This window comes from Vigna angularis, chromosome 1, assembly GCF_016808095.1.
Source record: "Vigna angularis cultivar LongXiaoDou No.4 chromosome 1, ASM1680809v1, whole genome shotgun sequence".
NCBI classification, from domain to species: Eukaryota; Viridiplantae; Streptophyta; class Magnoliopsida; order Fabales; family Fabaceae; genus Vigna; species Vigna angularis.
The window spans coordinates 52,003,484-52,022,606 of NC_068970.1; the positions used below are offsets into that span (position 1 = coordinate 52,003,484).

The 19,123-nt window shown below is 32.6% G+C and overlaps 2 protein-coding genes and 1 non-coding gene across 3 annotated transcripts; 1 reads left to right on the forward strand and 2 right to left on the reverse strand.

The window, feature by feature from the left end:
• The first annotated feature begins 1,894 nt into the window (after positions 1-1,894).
• Positions 1,895-4,031, forward strand: LOC108334569 (protein PLANT CADMIUM RESISTANCE 11). Its single transcript, XM_017570429.2, has 5 exons — positions 1,895-2,228; positions 2,684-2,747; positions 2,885-3,049; positions 3,243-3,308; positions 3,518-4,031. Exons 1-5 carry the CDS (start codon positions 1,969-1,971, stop codon positions 3,704-3,706), a joined length of 744 nt encoding a protein of 247 aa, XP_017425918.1. The 5' UTR covers positions 1,895-1,968; the 3' UTR covers positions 3,707-4,031.
• Positions 4,032-4,085: 54 nt separating this feature from the next.
• TRNAT-AGU (transfer RNA threonine (anticodon AGU)) lies at positions 4,086-4,159 on the reverse strand. The gene has a single exon. It is a non-coding gene; the product is annotated as a tRNA-Thr (tRNA).
• A 7,052-nt stretch (positions 4,160-11,211) lies between these two features.
• On the reverse strand, positions 11,212-12,971 carry LOC108331445 (uncharacterized). The gene is made up of 2 exons (XM_017566128.2): positions 12,587-12,971; positions 11,212-12,491 (listed from the first exon to the last, which is right to left on the reverse strand). The coding sequence occupies exons 1-2, from the start codon at positions 12,825-12,827 to the stop codon at positions 11,452-11,454; spliced, it is 1,281 nt and encodes a 426-aa protein (XP_017421617.1). The 5' UTR covers positions 12,828-12,971; the 3' UTR covers positions 11,212-11,451.
• Positions 12,972-19,123: the final 6,152 nt, after the last annotated feature.

Sequence of the window (19,123 nt, forward strand, 5' to 3'; positions counted from 1 at the left end):
CTGAACTTATATTAATTAACTAATAACTGAACTTACATCGAGTAGTCTTCTCTGTAATGCGAGGTTGTGTATTGCGAGTTTGTGTACTGCAAGTTTTACTCAAGTTTGTGTAATGTGGGTTTTACTCAAGTTAATGTGTGTACAGTGATCATATATTAGCACAATTTTTAACAAATCAATTCAAGTTAGCTATCACCATTTCAATTAATTTATGAAATTAGATCAAAAGTGACGCAGCTCTCCACTGCAAAAGCTCTTCAGGTAATTTATAAAACAAAACTTTTAAATTAACACTATTTCATAATACTTCTTATAACACTTCCTTTACCATCTCAACTAACATTTATATTGCTCACATGTATTTTTTTTACCAACTTTTATAAAACTTATATATATATATATATATATATATATATATAACATTTTATTGGATAAATGATTATTTAATCAAAATTAAAATTTCACATCAATCATGTAAAAATTATCTACAAACTGATGTTAATTATGAAACCAAAACTCAAAATTGAATATAAAACATTAGTGTCAAATCATTCATGTTTATCTGTATTTTATATGGTTTATTATTCATAAAGTTACTTGATTGAGGATTTTTGTTTTCAAGTACTAGAACAACTTGGATATTTTAACACTTAAAACCCATTAATTTTTCTCTCTCTTCCCATCGGTAAAGTTTGCAATGGAGTCATGCAGCTAAATCGAAGCAGAAATCAATTAAACAAGTGGTGAGAGAGAGGGAAATAGGGTCAACAAAAAGCAAAAGAACAAAATTTCAGTTAACTCCATAAACAGCACTGTAAATATTATAAATTCAGTTTTTCTAACTTAAACTAGATAATAGTATAAATAATTTTTAGTTAAAATGAATTAGTTTTTTTCAGTATAAAACAGTGCAATTAATTATAGTTTAATACAGTTAAATTATTTTTGCCCAGTAGTTAAGCTAATGGAGATCTATCTACCCATGTAATCTTATGGAACTTGTACAATTTTGGAATTTAATTCCAAACAATTACTAGCATTAAAATCACGATTTTTTGGTCAACAAAAAATCAATCCTATATTTATTCATACAATTAACAGTTGATCTACCTATAAACAAATTTTCGAAACAAATTATTTTGTGTTGAAAACATTGTAACAGACTTGTACTCTTAATTATTTACAAAATATTATAAAACATTTATAAAATATTCACATCTTTCATTCCGTTTTTATTCCTCATCCTATGTCTATAATTTTATCCATTACTTATTATTTTTAATGTTTTTCCATTTTTTCTTCCTTTGGTGTTAATGAATAGTTTTCCTTTTTTATTAAATAATAAATATAAAAACATTTATTTACGTGATTCTTGATCAATTAATAATCCCACAATATTGAAGTCAAAATCTGACTGGCATGTCAATTTACGAAAACAGAGTTTGGAGGATTCAGTGGCAATGGCGTGAAGTTTCTTCTATTTTTTTAGTTAGGGTTGAAATTGGTTTTTATAATTGATTTAGTTTACTGTTCAAAACGGTGTGTTGCTGTTAAAACCAACCGCAGAAACGAAAAACAAAGTAGTTAATTATTAATTATTAGTTATTAATTATTAATTATTTATTAGTATTTGTGAATTAGTGGGAAAAAGATAGGAATAAGATCCACTATGAAATTGGCAGCAGCACACCGTTAGTTTGTTATATAGTGGAGAAAACACAGCTACTGAATTTTACTTTCCACGTGGCAACAGCTGCACCCTTATAATTGATACAATTATTTCCCGCCAACCTAAGATTCATGAATGTGTCAACGCACATTCATCAACAAAACAACCGTCCTTATCTTATCTTCTTCTTTTAATAATATAAATAATTTTCTTTTTTTCATTCATTTATTCATCTTTTCTCTATCATTCTCTGTTCTAAACCCGCATAACAGAGCCACCAAAGGTTTTCATTTGACTCTATGGGGGATTTGGAGAAGCAGGAGAGGGTCTTGGAAGAGGAAGAGAGAGAGAGTTTGCTCGAGGGTGTGGCGGTTTTGGACTTTGACGTGCTCTGTTCCACTGTGGCTTTGCAAGCTCAGCATGGAAAATGGGGGAGGCTTGGTGTTGGTGATGATGATCAAGAAGAGCAGAGTGGTGAGTTTGGTGTTGTCCTAAGGATGTGGGAGGGTGAGATTCTTGAGTGTTTCGATGATCATCGCATCGCCCTTGAATCCACATGGTAATCAATTGTTCATTCTGTTTTTTTTTTTTCATTCTGGGTAATCATCATTATTCATTCTGTTTTTTTTTTCTTCTGGGTATTCATCGTTGTTCATTCTGCTTTTGTTTCCCTTCTGGGTATACGTCATTGTTCATTTTGCTTTTGTTTCCCTTCTGGGTATTCACCATTGTTCATTTTGAGGCCTGTCTTGTTTTTTCAATTATGTCATGTATAACAGTTCGTAAAAAGACTTATTTTGTTTTTGTTTTTTGGAATAAAAGTATTGAAATGAGCTTAGCTAATATTGTTCTAAAAGGTAAAAACACTTGCTTGTTATGAATTTAGTCCTTTATTTTTCTATGAAGTTATCAAGGGGCTCAAAATTTGATTTTGAAAAGTAGGAGTTAAGATGTTTTATGAGATCATGATCTGCCATGTCTGAAAATAAAAGTTCATTCATTTGGTTGTTACAGCTGTCCTTGCTACCGGTTTGGGAAGAACATGAAGAGAGCTGGTTTTGGTTCTTGCTACATTCAGGTAAGCGATAACATTGATCAGAAAGTTAAACAGCTTTTGTTTTGGTAAAAATGATGAAACAGTTGCTAAGAAATTCTTAGAACGATTGTGTTTATAATTGGCAGTTGTTTAGCTTGTTTCCTTGTCTTATTTTGCAGGCAGCGATATATTTTGTTCTTGCCATGGGTGCCTTTCTTAACTCCATTGCCTTTATTGTCACGAGACGTCACTGCAATCTATACCTGGCAGTTGCCGTCGTTGTTTCCTTTGTAGCATATTTAGGGTTCTTCCGCACACGACTAAGAAAGAAGTTCAACATCAACGTGAGTATTTTTCTGTATTTGTTTAGATTTACTGATTACTGATGAATGATTCAACAATTATGGTTAACATTGAGCCATATGGCTTCCTATTGCGTGGATTCAACTGCAAGACTACTTACTTTATTTGCTTGTATTGTATATAATTTGATATGTTTTGAGAAACTAATACGCTCTTTATTTGTAACTTTTTCAGGGTAGTGACAGTTCCTTGGACGATTGCGTTTACCACTTCGCCTGTCCTTGCTGTACATTATGTCAGGTCATTTTCGAAACTTTCCTTCCCTTCTCAATTAAGTCATCTTGAGTAATTTTTAAAAACATGTTCTTACAACTAAAATTCATATCAGTTTCTACCAATGACAATACTGAATAAGGGTAATTTCTTGAGCTAAGAAAAATGGGGTATTTGATCTATAGTAATTGGAGTGAATGGTGAGATTTAACATGTGTCTTGGAAACATGATGCAGGAATCTAGAACGTTGGAGATGAACAATGTTGAAGATGGCACTTGGCATGGTCGGGGTGACAAAATATGCATAGGAGGTTATGGCCAAGAGGGCAAAGGATTCTTTCAGTTAAATCCTCCTTCGATTATGAATATTGATGAAAGTTCATTGGAAACAAAAGCAGACACAAATGTCAGCAATCCATCTTAATTGAAGGTGGCGAGGAAGATTTTAAGGAATTTAACATGCACATTGGCCACACATTTAAAAATCCCATTGAAAATTTCTTGCTGAGATGAAATGTAGTGAGCAGTCCTCCATACATGGAAAGTTCATGTTAAGGACTATATTGTTATGGGCGAGAGGAGTGAAACACAAGTATTGTTAATGGGATGACTTTCCATTTGCTCGAAGAGCGATGGTTTGATTCAGATTCGCTCTGGGAAGGAGATGTTGTAATAGAGTCTGATGATGGTACAAAAATGTTGCCATCTTATTGTTCATAATGTAATGTTTCATGAGATTAAGTGTTGATAATTCATACCCAGCAATATTTGAAATTGAGAAAAAGGAAAAATAATAATCACAATGCTTTCATTGAGAGTCGAACTCAAGACCTCCCGCTTACTAAACGGGTGCTCTAACCAACTGAGCTATGAAAGCTTTTTTTGATACTAGCAATAAAATAATTAAATTTATGTTTTTATACCTAAAGGACTTCAGTTCACTTGTAGAACTATTCCATTGTATTTTAGGTAGGGTAGTGTTAAGTGGCGATGGAACTCCAAATCTCATGTTCACCTATTTATTTTTAATTAATTTGTTATATTTTTTCTTCTTTATTTAAAAAGTGGTATCAAATATATTATAAGCAGCCATAATCTATCGATTTGTTTTTTTCTTTGCACTTTCTCTTTGTTTCACCTTCCATTGAAATTATTTCAAAATCTATACAATTTTAAAGTCCTGGCACACATTAATCATCATATTACTATAACTTATAACGATCATTCTTCCTATATTTCTTTTTAATAATTCTTTATATATATATATATATATATATATATATATATATATATATATATATATATATATATATATATATATATATATATATAAAGCATCGTAATCTAGTTCGTAAACTAAAAGGTTTTTAAAGAATAAGTTTCTATTTTTTTTTCTTAATCAATAAGGTATTAAAACTTTTAGACTTATACTATTTCATAATTATGTAATATTAATCAATGGTTAAATTATTTGATATCATATTTATGGTCTTAAATGCTTAAAATGTTCTAAAATAGAAAGATAAATTTAACACTTAAAAAAAATTAAATTAGAGACATTGCACAATTCTTTTTATAGATATATTATCAATATACAGTATATATTGTTTTTATCATTAATTAAATTTCTTAAGAAAGTTCCCTAAAGAGAAGGGGAAAATAAGACATAAATACGTGTTTTGTTGTGATGTGTCACTTGTGTATTAGGCTTCTAATGTATAGGTTATGCATTAAGAATAATGAATTTAATGAAGAATCACAACTCTAAGTATAAGGAAGAGAATGGTGACAAAAAGGTACCGGAGAAATGGAAAATAACAATGTTCTTCTTTGGATTACATGAATAAAACAAAGAATTTGTAGAGCATATTTTTAGAAATAGGAAAAGTGAGAGAGCTATTAAAATAAAATTATTAAAGAAAGCTATAGAAAGCTTAATTAAGCCACAAGGAATTATCATTTTTTACTTCCTTTCATGAACTAAACGTTGCAAAGTTAGTTGAACAAGTTTATTACTGTTTTTTAGACAATTTTTAAGATATAATAATATTGTAGTTGATCATAAAGAGAAACTATTATTACTTTTTCTTTTGGAATATTTGCATATGAAAGAATTTCATTTAGATTATACGATGCTCCAACTACTTTTCAAACATGCATGATTGTTATTTTCAAACTTAAATGAAAAAAGAATTGAAGTTTTTATGGATAACTTTTCTGTTTTTGGTTTATTATTTTTCCTAAAGAATCTAAGTACAATACTACAAATATGCATAGAGACCAACATGGTTCTAAATTGAGAAAAATGACATTTCATACTGAAAGAATGCATTGTTCTTTGACACAAACTCTCAAAAAAGGAATTGAGGTAGATCAAGCCAAAGTGGAAGTTATCTCTAAACTACCTCTAACTTTCCATGTAAAAGGAGTGAGGAGTTTTCTTAGCCATGATGGTTTTTTAGAGGATTTATAAAAGACTTTTCAAGAATTTTTAAACCTTTGAGCAATTTCTTAATAAATGAGGGCAAGTTTGACTTGGATGATGATTGTGTAAAGGTTTTTTAATTGTTAAAATAGTGACTATGCTTAATATCAGTCATCATTACACCTTACTAGAGTAGCAGTTTTGAGTTAATGTGTGCTACAAGCAACCATATATTGGGTGTAGTGCTGGGACAAATGTATAGAAATGAATACTACAATAATATTACAAGCAAGTTTCTATTTGGCATCTATCTTTAAAAATGCTTTTGAATACTGTAAAAAATGTTATGAGTGTCAAAGAAGTGGAGGAATCTCCATAAGGCATGAACTACCTCTATAAAATATCATTAAGATAGAAATAATTTATTGTTGGATTATTGACTTCATGGGACCATTGTCGCAATCTCATTCACATGAGCACATTGCAGTGGTTGTAGATTATTTGTCAAAATGGGTGAAAACAACTGCAACTCAACGAGCTGACTCAAAAATAGTAGTCAAGTTCCTAAAGAGAAACATATTTTGCATATTTGACTCATAAGAATACTAATTAGTGATGGTTACACTCATTTTTGCAATGAACAACTCATAAAGGTGCTTGAGAACTACCATGCCAAACATGGGGTGACCACACCTTATCACCCTCAAGAAAATGGCTAAGTTGAAATCTCAAATAAGGAGTTAAAGCAATTTTTTAAGAAAATAATTACCAACTCCATGTAATATTGGTCATTAAAGCTAGATGAAACACTTTGGACATATAGAACAATTGTTAAAACACTTATAGGTATGACTCCATTTAATTGGTTTATGGTAAGGCATGTTAATTACTAGTGGAGCTTGAGCATAAAGCTTTTTGGGTCCTAAAGGCCTTGAATTATATCTCAAAGTTATTGGTGAAAAAAGGAAATTACTGGTCCATGAATTGGAAGAATTAAGGCTACAAGCCTACAATTCAGCAAATATTTATCAAAGCAAAATCAAGGCATACAATGATCAAAATTTTTTGAAATGAAAGATCAAAGTAGGACAATAAGTCATACTCTTCAATTCCAAGTTGAAACTCTATTGGGGTAGGCTGAAATCTAGGTAGTTTAGACCTTTCATTATTAAGCATATCACTCTATAGTTGGCAATAAAGATTGAAGATCCAATTACAAAGAGGAGCTGGATTGTCAATGGTTAGGGGTAGAGTTATGAAAACAGGTCACCGACCCAGTTCGACCCACTACGGGTTGGTCACCTAGTGAGCTAACACAACCTGACTCACTTATTAGTGAGCTAAAGAAATTTAAGTCTAACCCAACTCACCACGAGTTGGTGGGTCAAACAAGTTAGCTCACTTAATTAAAAAAATTAGAACTTTTTTTTTCTTCAATCTATCATATTTTTTAATATGTAACCAAAATCTAAAAAGTTCAAACCTATACTAATTTTTTTTCTCCTTTTAGACAATAAATAAATCATTCATCCCAAAAAATAAAACACAATTCTAAATAAAATCTAATAATCTCAAAATTTAATTCAACATATTTAGCTTAAAACTTAAACTTCATGGCATGGACCTCTCTCTCATGAAATTTAAATAAAGAAGTTTACAAGACTGACATGGATTTTGTTTTTTATGTCCAAGTTGGTGAGTCAACCTGACTTAACTGATTTGAAAATTTCAATGAGTCAAAAAGGGATCCGGTCTACTAAAAATCCGACTTACCCAGCTCGAAGAGTTATCTTCTCACTGGATAAGCATAGAGATCATTAAACGAGTCTTTTTCTAGTAGACACTCACTAAGCAAGAAACTTATTCAGTAAGCGAGAATGTGCCATCAGAAAGGATGACTTAAGTTTAAATCTTACAAATTATTATTGAGTTATATGAACTTGGATGGAATGTAATAATAAGAAAGGGATTCCTAGGATGTGAATACTACAATGTGTTGTTTTGTATGTAGTGTATTGACAATAAGGATTAAAAATGAGATTATCTTAACTCTATTAGTTATTTGATTCCTATAAATAAAAATAACTAATTGTAAAAGTTGTTAGAGTTTTCTATCCAAAATTTTGACAAACGGTCGAACTCATAATATATGTAAGTTACCGTGTCATATTTTACGGATCAATTTATATGGAACTTATATAAATTGATCCATAAATATAAAACTGTAAATATATATATATATATATATATATATATATATATATATATATTATATACTTATATATTTGATTTATTGCTTAATATTCAATTTATAATAATTTAATTAATATTGTAAATATGTTAAGTTGAGATGTTACATTATAAATATTGTCTCGGTAGATATTTTCGGGACCGAGAGACTAACCTGCTGACGTGTCTGAACCGCTCGCTCGCTTCCAAACTCCTGCTACTGGCCGATCGGTACAAGCACGAACCGATCGGTCTCCTTCTTGACGAGGGAGGATGTACCTGCAAAATATACTCCGTCGCTCAAGTTAGGCGTGTGATTTGAAGAGCCTCGGCTCTTAGTTGAATATTTAGTGAATGATTATCACTATTGAGTATTTGAGAGTAGCGTAGAGTGAATAATGTGTAAGTGGAACGTACCTGGCTTTCGGCCCTAGCTTTGTATTTATAATTTACCTCATGGATCGATCCTGAGCTGATATAAGCCCAATAAAATATAAACAGATTACCTGAAAATTCGGTTGGTTGTTTATAACCTGCTTTATTAATATCTTTAATTAGATATTCTTTGATTATTTTATCATCTATTGGACTGTTGACCCAACAATAGCTTAAGCGCTGACCGAATTGCGGCCCAATCTTTAACCTGAGTGGATGGACCGATCGGTCTTAGTCACCAACCGCTCAGTTAATATTTTATACGATACACATATATTACTTTTTTTTATTATGTTCATGATTTTAACTTTATCTCGAATTCATAAATTAATTATACAATTTTTATAGTTAAAAATTACAATACAAATTTGTTATCATAATTTGATTATTATAAGTATGGTAAGTACAATTAATAAATCAACTGTAATACAATATTGGTTTAATTGCTTGCATTATCCCTAGTTTGGATGCAACGTGTCAAAGTAGTCCATTCTTTTAAAAAAATTTCAATTACGTACAAACTTGGTTTAAAAGTGTCAATTTCGTCCAAACGTATGTAAAATTTGCTTCAATCAAGTCTCTTCCGTTAAATTCACCAAAACGGACGTTAATTTTTTAGTTCTCTCTCCTCTGCTCCTCTGCTTCTCTGCTCCTCTGGACATTATAAAATAATATAATAATAATATAAAATATAAAATAATATATTAAGCAATTATTAGAAAATTTGAAGATGAATATTATTTTGTTGAAGATGTACTGACACGTTGGTTTATAGAAAATATGTGTGATTGAAAGTAGTATTTTATACTGTTTGAATAAAGATATATAAGTAAAATTATTAAGTGAATAAATTAATTTTAACGATATTTGAAAAAAATGCATTTAATTAAAAATATTTTATTTACTATTTAAACACATGATTACATATAAAATTATTAAAGTGAATAACTTTATATTAATTGAAATAAATTTAATAAGTATATGAATAATTTTTTAATATTCAAAATAGGAAAAGTAGAATGATTTTATTCATCTGATTGTATGATTAGAGGAAGTCAAGATGAATTATATGGATAGTTTTTTAGATTTTTAAAATACAAACTTCTAATTATGTTAAATTTATTAAATCATATATGCATTAGAGTATGTTTAGTTTTAGAGTTTTTAAATGTTTTGGTTGGAGAGTAATTATTATTTTTGTATCTTGTGTGATTTTTTCATAAATGAGAAAGATGATATCAATACCTATGTTTTTGTAAATATGTACAATTTAAAGTTTTTATATTTTGCGTGAAAGATATAACTGTAGCCATGAGTTAACTAATTTAGTTTTTTATTCATAGATAATAATATAAGTGGCAATATTTTACTGTCATGTATTTATTTTTTTTTTATGATAAATATAGTTTGTAAATATTGTGCGAAATATAATTTTTATCACGAATTTAATATTTTATTTTAAAATAAAAGTAATATTCATTTTAAATTGAATTGTATTTGATGAAGTTTAAAAAAATATTAAAGTAATTATGTATAAAGAATCAAAACAATTTAATCAAATCTATTTTACTGCCGCAATTTGTTAACAAAATAACATATCAACGTGTCAGTACATCTTCAACAAAATAATATTCATCTTCAAATTTTCTAATAATTGCTTAATGTATTATTTTATATTTTATATTATCATTATATTATTTTATAATGTCCAGAGGAGCAGAGCAGAGAAACAGAGGAGCAGAGGAGAGAGAACTAAAAAATTAACGTCCGTTTTGGTGAATTTAACGGAAGGGACTTGATTGAAGCAAATTTTACATACGTTTGGACGAAATTGACACTTTTAAACCAAGTTTGTACGTAATTGAAATTTTTTTAAAAGAATGGACTACTTTGACACGTTGCAGCCAAACTAGGGACAATGCAAGCAATTAAACCTACAATATTTAAGTTTAAATACATTATAATAATTATATGTTTATTTATGCTTGTTAATTGTTAATTAATTTTAAATATATATCTTTATACTTATTTGAATACAACAGTTAGTTTAATTTGGTTTAATTCTTTATTTTGAATTTGAACTAAATCACGCGATTGAGAAAAATATAAATTGAAAGAATGAACAAAATTGTTCTTTATACTTTTTTTTAGATGAATTTGTAGTTATTTGATTGAATTGTTCCGATTTTGAGTAATTCTAATTTTAGTTATGGAAATGTTATTTTCTTTTTCTTCTTTTTACTTTTCCCCTTATAAAATAACGAATAACGACTTACGAAGAAATTTATTTAAATAGACCCTTAAAACTCATTAAAGTTGAAAATTAGGGTAATTGAGTTGAAAAAAAAGAGAGATTCGTTAAGCTAAGGAAGCAGGAAGAAGAAACATGTAGAAAGCATCTATATTTTATACTTTAACCAATTTTTTAACGTTATAACTAAAATAATATGCATTTATTGTAGATAATATGTGAGCACCTAAGACATTCCTTATCCAATATTGCTCCTCATAAAAAAACGGTTCTTTCTTTAATAGGAAAAATACAAAACCTTCTTTCCTTTAGACAGGTTTAAGATCAGATCAAAAGATTCCCAGCATTGTTTGCTTGTGGAAATACAACGTGTCCAAATAAATTCAAGAAATATGATTTAAGCTCCACTATATCTTTAATAATCCCAGAAAAAAAATAATAAAATGAAAGGAAAGCAATTAAAAAAAATCGTTTTCTTTCATAATTACTAAATCAGTTTTAAAGCACTGGTTTAATTTTATTCTACATAAAAGGCAGAAAAAAAATCTTCTAATTATTTTTTACCCGACAATAATACCAAAAAGCAAAATTTATTGGCAGCAAAAAGAAATATTATTTATCAATAATGTCCTTTATAATGTACAACCTGATTAACTTGCTCAAAGAAATTCATATAATTACCATATTTGGCTTGTAATGCATTCAATTCAACGAATAAGGGAAAAAGCCCAAACTTGATGGAGCAGGCACGTGTACACATGAATTACCCATTTGCATGATCGTAGTATAATAAAATAATTCAGCATCCACCCCCAACACAAAAACCGGTTCAGTTATTCAGCGAATTGGGGCCCCGACCCACCATGTACTCCGCTCCACCTCTCTGCAGTTCATCAGCACCGGTCATGGGCATCATCGGGTGTACGGGAACCGGGCCGGAATTTGGCACGGCATGATACACGTGCTGTTTCAAACCGTCGTGAACCACTGCGGCGGAAGGATTGTAAGGTTGCAGTGGAGTCATCTGCCTCACGCCTGCACCATATACTTGACCCGAACCCGGAATCAAATGATGGTAGCCGATGGGAACCTGAGATGGCACCACTGCATGGTATGGTTGTTGAACGTAGGAGTAAGGTGTCTGCTGCATATTAACCGGCACAGTTCCCGGTTGAATCGGACCGGGAACATAGAAAACAGGAACCGGGTTTACTGTATGAGCAGAATAAGCAGATTCTTGGGGGTAGTGGACTACAGGGTTACCCGGGTAGAGGTTTTGGTTGAGGTTGGGTTGCGGTTCCGTTTCAGGTTCCATTTGATTTTCCTTGGAGTCCGAATCAGCAACAGAGTTTGAAAGTTTAGTCTTTACTGGGGGAAGGTTCGGAAGAGAAGGAACGCAGGGCGCTGATGAGGTGGAACAGTACGGTGAGGAAACAACCGGGGCGGGAGAACCCGGATCCGAAACGGAAACGTTGTCTTGGAGAACGGGTCGGTCCTTGGGTCGTGGGTCGCGTTGGTGTGTGTCGTCGGAGTTGTCTAATCCGAAGAGGTAATCGGGTACTTCCGAGACCATGGAAGAGGCTTCAGAGCGGCCACGCTCGAGACCCGAAACGCCACCGTTTAGTGCGTCGAGGAACCAGTTCTCGCGTTTGGCTGAGCCGTTCAATAGCGAGCTGATGCTACTGGTTCGAGAGTCTTCCCCTTCGGGGAAGAGGAAGAGCCGAAGCCGCGCCGATCGCGGGTTCTGATTCTGTGCCACGCGGTCGTACTCGTCCATCATGTTCTCCACGTCTTCATCCGTCGTGACCGAGATTAACGCGTCCAGATCCTCGTTCGGGAGCTGGTACTTCGCGGTTATGTTGGTCATGCCTGCATCCAATAGAACGCCCACAGAAACTAAAAGTTATAATTGTAATTAAAAATTCAAAGACGAGGGATGTGGTGTGAGGTTGGTTTTCTTGTACCTGAGAGTTTGGAGAGTTTGAGAATGAGGGCGGAGAAGGAGATGGAGCGGTGGACCGCGACGATTCGAGTGTCGCCACCGACATAACGGAGCTGGTTGTCGTGGGGACGGGGGAGGATCTTGCCGCCAAAACTGCACATGAAGCGGACACGCGGCGGCGCGTCGTGGAAATGGTCAGAGCGAGGGGAGGAGGTGACGGAGTCGGCGTCTAAGTCGGGCTGGTAGTGAGAGTGTGACGTCATTCTCCGGCGAGTAGAAGTGGAAGCGTTACTTTAGAATGTGGATTCGGTGTCAGAGACACGTAGATTCCCCCCACTGGCATTGTTGTGGTTGATCTCTGAATTTATATAGGACCCCCCTCCTTCACCCACTTTATGCCTCATATTCTTTCTGTTTTCATTTTTTTTACACAAATGCCCAGGCTGTAATGTCATCGAATATATACAATATTTTAATAATATATACTCAATAAAGATTGTATTACTTTTTTCATAATATCAATTTCAAACGATAAAATAAAAGTATTCGCTAAATTATGATGAGTAATTTTTTATTTACATAATTTTATCTGTGTTCATTGCATCACCTACTTTATTATATATATATATATATATATATATATATATATATATTTTGTTTCCACTATAAAAAGTAGCAAAAATATTGCCCTGCTTATAAAATTATCCTAAAAAATACTGAAGCATATTGTTCGGCTAAACACTAATATAGTGCCATTTTACTCGGAAATGAGCTAGGTGGATATCATTTTTAAAAAATTAAATAAATAAATAAATTATACATGAAATAACTATTTAACAAATAGCTAAATCATGTTTCAAAGAATAATTTTACATATAAAATTCGTAATTCTATTAAAATTTTAACTTTTTTGCCGTCATTCCTATTATGATTTTAACATTTTTTTCTTATTTTTATAATGAAGTTGTATTCTTGTAGTGTGAGTTCAACATATTTTTAATATTCGACTATTTTAAAACTTTTTAAAAAAAGTAGAGTGAAATCACCCTAAGAAACATAACTTTAAATGTAAAAAAACTAAACAATTCAAATTCTAACCACTTTAAGATTAAATTAAAAAAAGAAGAAGATAAAGTTGTGTTTATAAAGAAGACGGATAAATGTTTGTGTGTTAGCTACAATAAAATATTTAATTTCTATACAATTATAAATATAAACATGTTTTTTGATATTTTATCTCTTAAAATAATGATTTTAAATTTTGTATCTTTAGAAAAAATTAAAGAAGAGAAAAAACTAAGTAAAAGTAAAAATAAAATAATATATATATATATATATATATATATATAAATATAAAAGTAACTTGTATAATTAAAGGGAGATAATCCCATTAGACTCAAATTATTAAATATATTATATTTATCATTTATTTTTAGTTAATATGTTATTTTTTCTTGTATTTTGGGCTTACCCCATATTTATGGTGTATATTCAACACGAGCAAGATCATGGTATTAGAGTCATTATTAAAGTCTATCCTAACGAGATTTGTTGTTTGTTAGACATACTGTTGTATTACTATGGAGTTGTTATCGGACCACCTATTAATTTTTAGTTTCACGCACGATATGTATATACCTCGGTATGATGGGGTGTGTTGGAAGTCTCACATCAATTAGACATAAGATCAATTTAGAGTATATAAGTGTGTGCAAACTTCATTGTACAAACCACGCCATAAAGGGAATGCACACTTAAGAAGAGGATGAACACTTTGAAGATTGAAGGTTAGAAATATTTGGAGAGTCTTTGAAGTGTTTGCACTGTACATTTTTTACTATGTAAAAACAATTGACGTCCACCGTGGGTTAACTTGTATTCTGTGAAGAAAGCATTTACGGTGTCTATGAGAAGCGGAATGGTTGGAGAAAGATAATCAGAACCTTCTTTAGCTGACATATCACTGAGGAGATGCAATAGGAGTTTGTCGAATTTAAGAAAATAAGTGCTAAGGAGATGACTGAGGAAGGAGAATGCAAGGTTTAAAAGGAGGTTTGAGGCTTTAGCAATGGTTGACAAAGAAAAGGGAAATGAAACCCATGATAACATGCAATCAATGTAGAGAACGACACCTTGCACCGGTCTTGTCCGTGGAAACGAGGAGGAAAACAAGTATAACCGTACTCCCAAGACACATAACTCCTCGACAGTAGGAAGGAGTTGTCGATGTCCCTTCATAGACGATATCATGATATCCCCCTTTCTAAGCAGTGGAAGGATCTTACCCTAAACCGGTATGATGGTAGCACCGACCTAGATGAGCATGTTGTCGTCTACACCACTAAGGTTAGTTTGTACTCGACTAATAATGCCATTATATGCAAAGCTTTTGCCACCACTCTAAAGTGCCCAACCTTGGAGTTGTTCACCTGCCTTCCCCCATATTCTATTAACTGATTTGACATGTTGGCATCATCTTCATAACACAATACACCACAAGCCACCACCATCACCTTACCTCCCTTACACTCCCTAACATTAGGTCGGTAAAGGGATAACCTACGAACTTTTAGTGAAAGGTTTAGTAAAGTGCCTTGAAGATAAAAAACCTAAACTCTGAGATGGTTCTCCACTATATAATCACGACACTAAGGCTGAGTTCTTTTGCGGACGACTTGTGTATGGCATCGCCTTCAAGTATGGATGAGCTGAGGTAGCATCTCGCTAAATTCATGCGATTGGAGGATGTGAGAGAATATCCAAACAAGATAAAAGTTAAGACTATGCCAGTTGAGAAGAAAGGTGTCGATAAGAGTTTTAACCACTCATGGTATTAACCCTAGACAACCTGTCTAAACCTTTTAACTCAATTGAGTTAAAATATAAAAATGTTTTAATTCACTTTTGAATATACAAACACAATCAGTGTTTTGAGAGAGGATAAATTCAATATAACATTGTAAAGTTCTTTCTCTTATAATAAAAGCTTTAGACAATGTGAGCTTGGAGAGCAGCAAAATAAAAATTCAAAGATATACCTCTTGTAGTAATTACCCTTCTTTTTTATCTTCTTCGAGTCCTTTTTATATAGCCTTCTTCAAGAGATGATCATTAATTAGAGAGAGTTGACCTCTTGAGAGTAGTTGGCTTCTAGTACGAAGATTTGTATTTTTCTGCATCTTGGGAAGAGCAATATTGCTTTAGCAGTGAGAGCTTGTACGGTTATGACAGGACATAAAACTTTATGAAAACATTTCAGGAATGTTTTCCTATTTCTCAATGTCTTTCTAATCCATGTGCAAGGCTTTTGAATAAAACTTGGTATTTTCATTAATTACACAGATAAAAAGAGAGAAAAGCAAAACAAACAGAGATATAGTACGTTCATGCATTTAATGTTCTTACGTTAAGAGAGGGTTTAGGCATGATTTATAGTATAAGCGTTTAACGTGAGTCTATGCTTTTATTATTGTTTTCTCTATACGCGATTTTTGTCAAATACTTTTTAATATTTTATAAATGACACTTTATTGTTTATCTTGCTTTCATTTAACAAAGATTTTTTAGTATGCACTTCTCTTAAACATTTTACTCACTAAACAATATTTCGTTAATTGTTGTGTGTTAAACTTCAAAACTCGAGTTGTTATATAGTCTAGCCTCTCTAGACGATCTTGTCCAAACACCAGTCAATCATCTCCTTCTGTAGTAAGTTAGCTACCTTACGACCAAGCACAAGGGACCCACTTTGAAATTCCAACATCGTGCAAATAAGAGTAGCCAATTCAGTCTCCTCTACCAATTTTAGTTCACTATCCTTCAACCCTATTTGAATGTCTTTGCGTATAATGATAATGACCCCTTCCAAACCACCCAAATCAACGAATTGGTCCTTGAGCTACCAACTTGGCAGAGTAGCTCAACTCTTAGTTTATTCTTGTCTTTACCCACTTCCTATTACTTTTGGGGACACAAACCTCCTGTTGCCACTGAAAGGTCAATGAGTATCTACAATTGCTCTCTTTAGGTTAGGAACCACAATCTCTTCAATTTTCTTGGCCTCCTCGGCTAGTTGGTTCCTTAGCTTGCGGAACATGTCCTCGTTCGTTCCCACTTTAGTAGTATGTTGGGTCGTGTAAGCCACAAGCACCACAAAATTTCAAATCAACTAAAAACTACTCAACTTACAGGCTACTATACATACCACACAAGTCAGCAACCGATTAAGGATACATGTAAATTCTAACAATATTTTTAGCAGGTAGCTTTCGAGGAAGCTGCTTCAAGATCCTAGCAATTTCCGGTCCTCCTCGGACAATATGTCCTTCGACCACTCCTCCTTATACGTAAGGGGGTTATCGGTCCAGTAGAAAGGAAATTTTGGGTTGCCACAATCATAATAAAAATGTGAATGACCAGTCGAATTCACCACTATCCTAAAGATTCCATTCTTAAACTTCTTGAAGGATTAGAAATAGGCATCTAGAAAACATATACTTGGCTTGCTCACCAAGGATAACTAGGTAATGGGATCCCTGGTTACATTAAGTAAAAATGAAGAAAGCACTCAAGTGAAGGAGATATATTGAGAGCCTAGCATACACTAGTACAAAAACACCGTATAACGTCGGTGTTTTTGGCTTTTCACGTCGAATTCGAGGTCGACGTCATATCATGAGACGTTAAATTGACGTCGAACATAGAACAATTCGACGTTTAAAGTAAAGCAAACTAATGTTGAATTTTGTCAGTATTCGAATTTAATATGTTTTTTTTAAAATTAATTGTGATCCTTTTTTACAACTCTACGAGATCTGAAAAGTAGAAAAATAACACATTTCAATTTTTGGTATTTTATAAAGCATGAACTATGAACGTGTAGTGTAGTATCAACAACAAACAACAATAACAAACAACAAACAAGTTCAACAAAAAAAAATAAAAAACAAGTTCAACAAATAAGTTCTTCAAACGAAAACGAAAATTAACCTTCAAAAGATGGGTTCGTTGAAATAAAGTGTTGCCACCAGTGAGAGAGAAAGAGAGAGAGAGAGAGAGAGAGAGAGAGAGAGAGAGAGAGAGAGAGAGAGAGAGAGAGAGAGAGAGAGAGAGCAGAATGTGCCTATGAAGGACAAGAACACGAAAATAATTGGTCAAAACAAACGAAAATCATACCTAAAGTAGTTAATTAACATGCACTTGTAACAAATGAAAGAAAGATTACATGTGATGGTCATCAAACTTCGTTCCAGAAAAGTTTGAGTAGAGAAGAGGGTATCGCACGCTAAGATAAAGTGAATGAATTTTCAATCTCTCGCTCAAATTTTTAATGAATTCACTAACCTTTTAACGTCTAACGCTGGGGCATTCGACGTTTTATATCCTTTTGACATCTAATTCTAGGGAATTCGACATCATACGTAAATACATTTTCACCTTCGCGCCAAACATTTTTGCAAAATTTACCCAATATAACAAATTAACATCGAATTACAAATCTAAACGACGTTTAATAATTGCATTTATTTACAAAACGTCCATCGGTCATTTTTAACGTTGGCTATTCAGTGGTTGGACATTGAACGCGTGACGTTATATGTTGTTTTTGCACTAGTGATACTAATCCAAAACCTTAAAGGCAACCCTAATTATTCGATGAAGTTGTGTTGGTACAACATTCATAAGCCAAAGCACACCCATAGTAAAATCGTCAAAGGGTAAGCGAACATGCAGTTGTTAAAGAATTCCTCCTTCTACCCCCTCAATCATGGTAGACATTATCAATGACACTCACCTTCCTAAAAAAGACTATATCCTCAAACACTCCTCTCTCAAACACATAGATATTATTCAATTAGGAATTCAAAGTTCTAGACCACCTAAATTTGAAAAATTTAGTTCTAACTAAAGGATGTACTCACTCATACCCATCCCTTCTAGGTAGTCGGGACTCAACATGCACTTCAGCGGGGTCTTCCATATTCTAAAATATCACCTCCATTTCCACCCTTTGGTACGAGATGATGATGCATCCGATCACATTCAAATTCGACTATTATTACTACTTCTACTATCCGATTCCTCTCTAGAACCCATTTGACTTGCTACAAGAAATACCTGTCGAGTAATCGACTCTTGAAGTGATTGACTCGTCTCACAAGATATCAGTAGCAAAGCAATTTCATAGAACTTGGTACTCCTATTTGTAGCAAAAATTTGTGACTTTTGACCTTTCCACCCTTTCCCCCTAACCATTAAATCTCTCTAGATCTAAAAGCTAAGAATTGTGACTCTGCCCTTTCCAAGAATTGTATCGTTTCTTGAGTAGAACAATAGTCTCATACGCTCTTATCCCATTAATCGTTACGCTTCTCGAGGCTAGGGGGATATTAATACTTATAAGGTTATATATCCAAAGATACAAATTTTCTTTGCAAGACGACTACTTAATATTGATACCATGGTCGATAAGCCAAAAAATGATGATCAACTACTAATATGTGATACGTTGAAGCTCTTCACAAGACTTTAACATGTAACATGTAAAGCATGAGAGAAT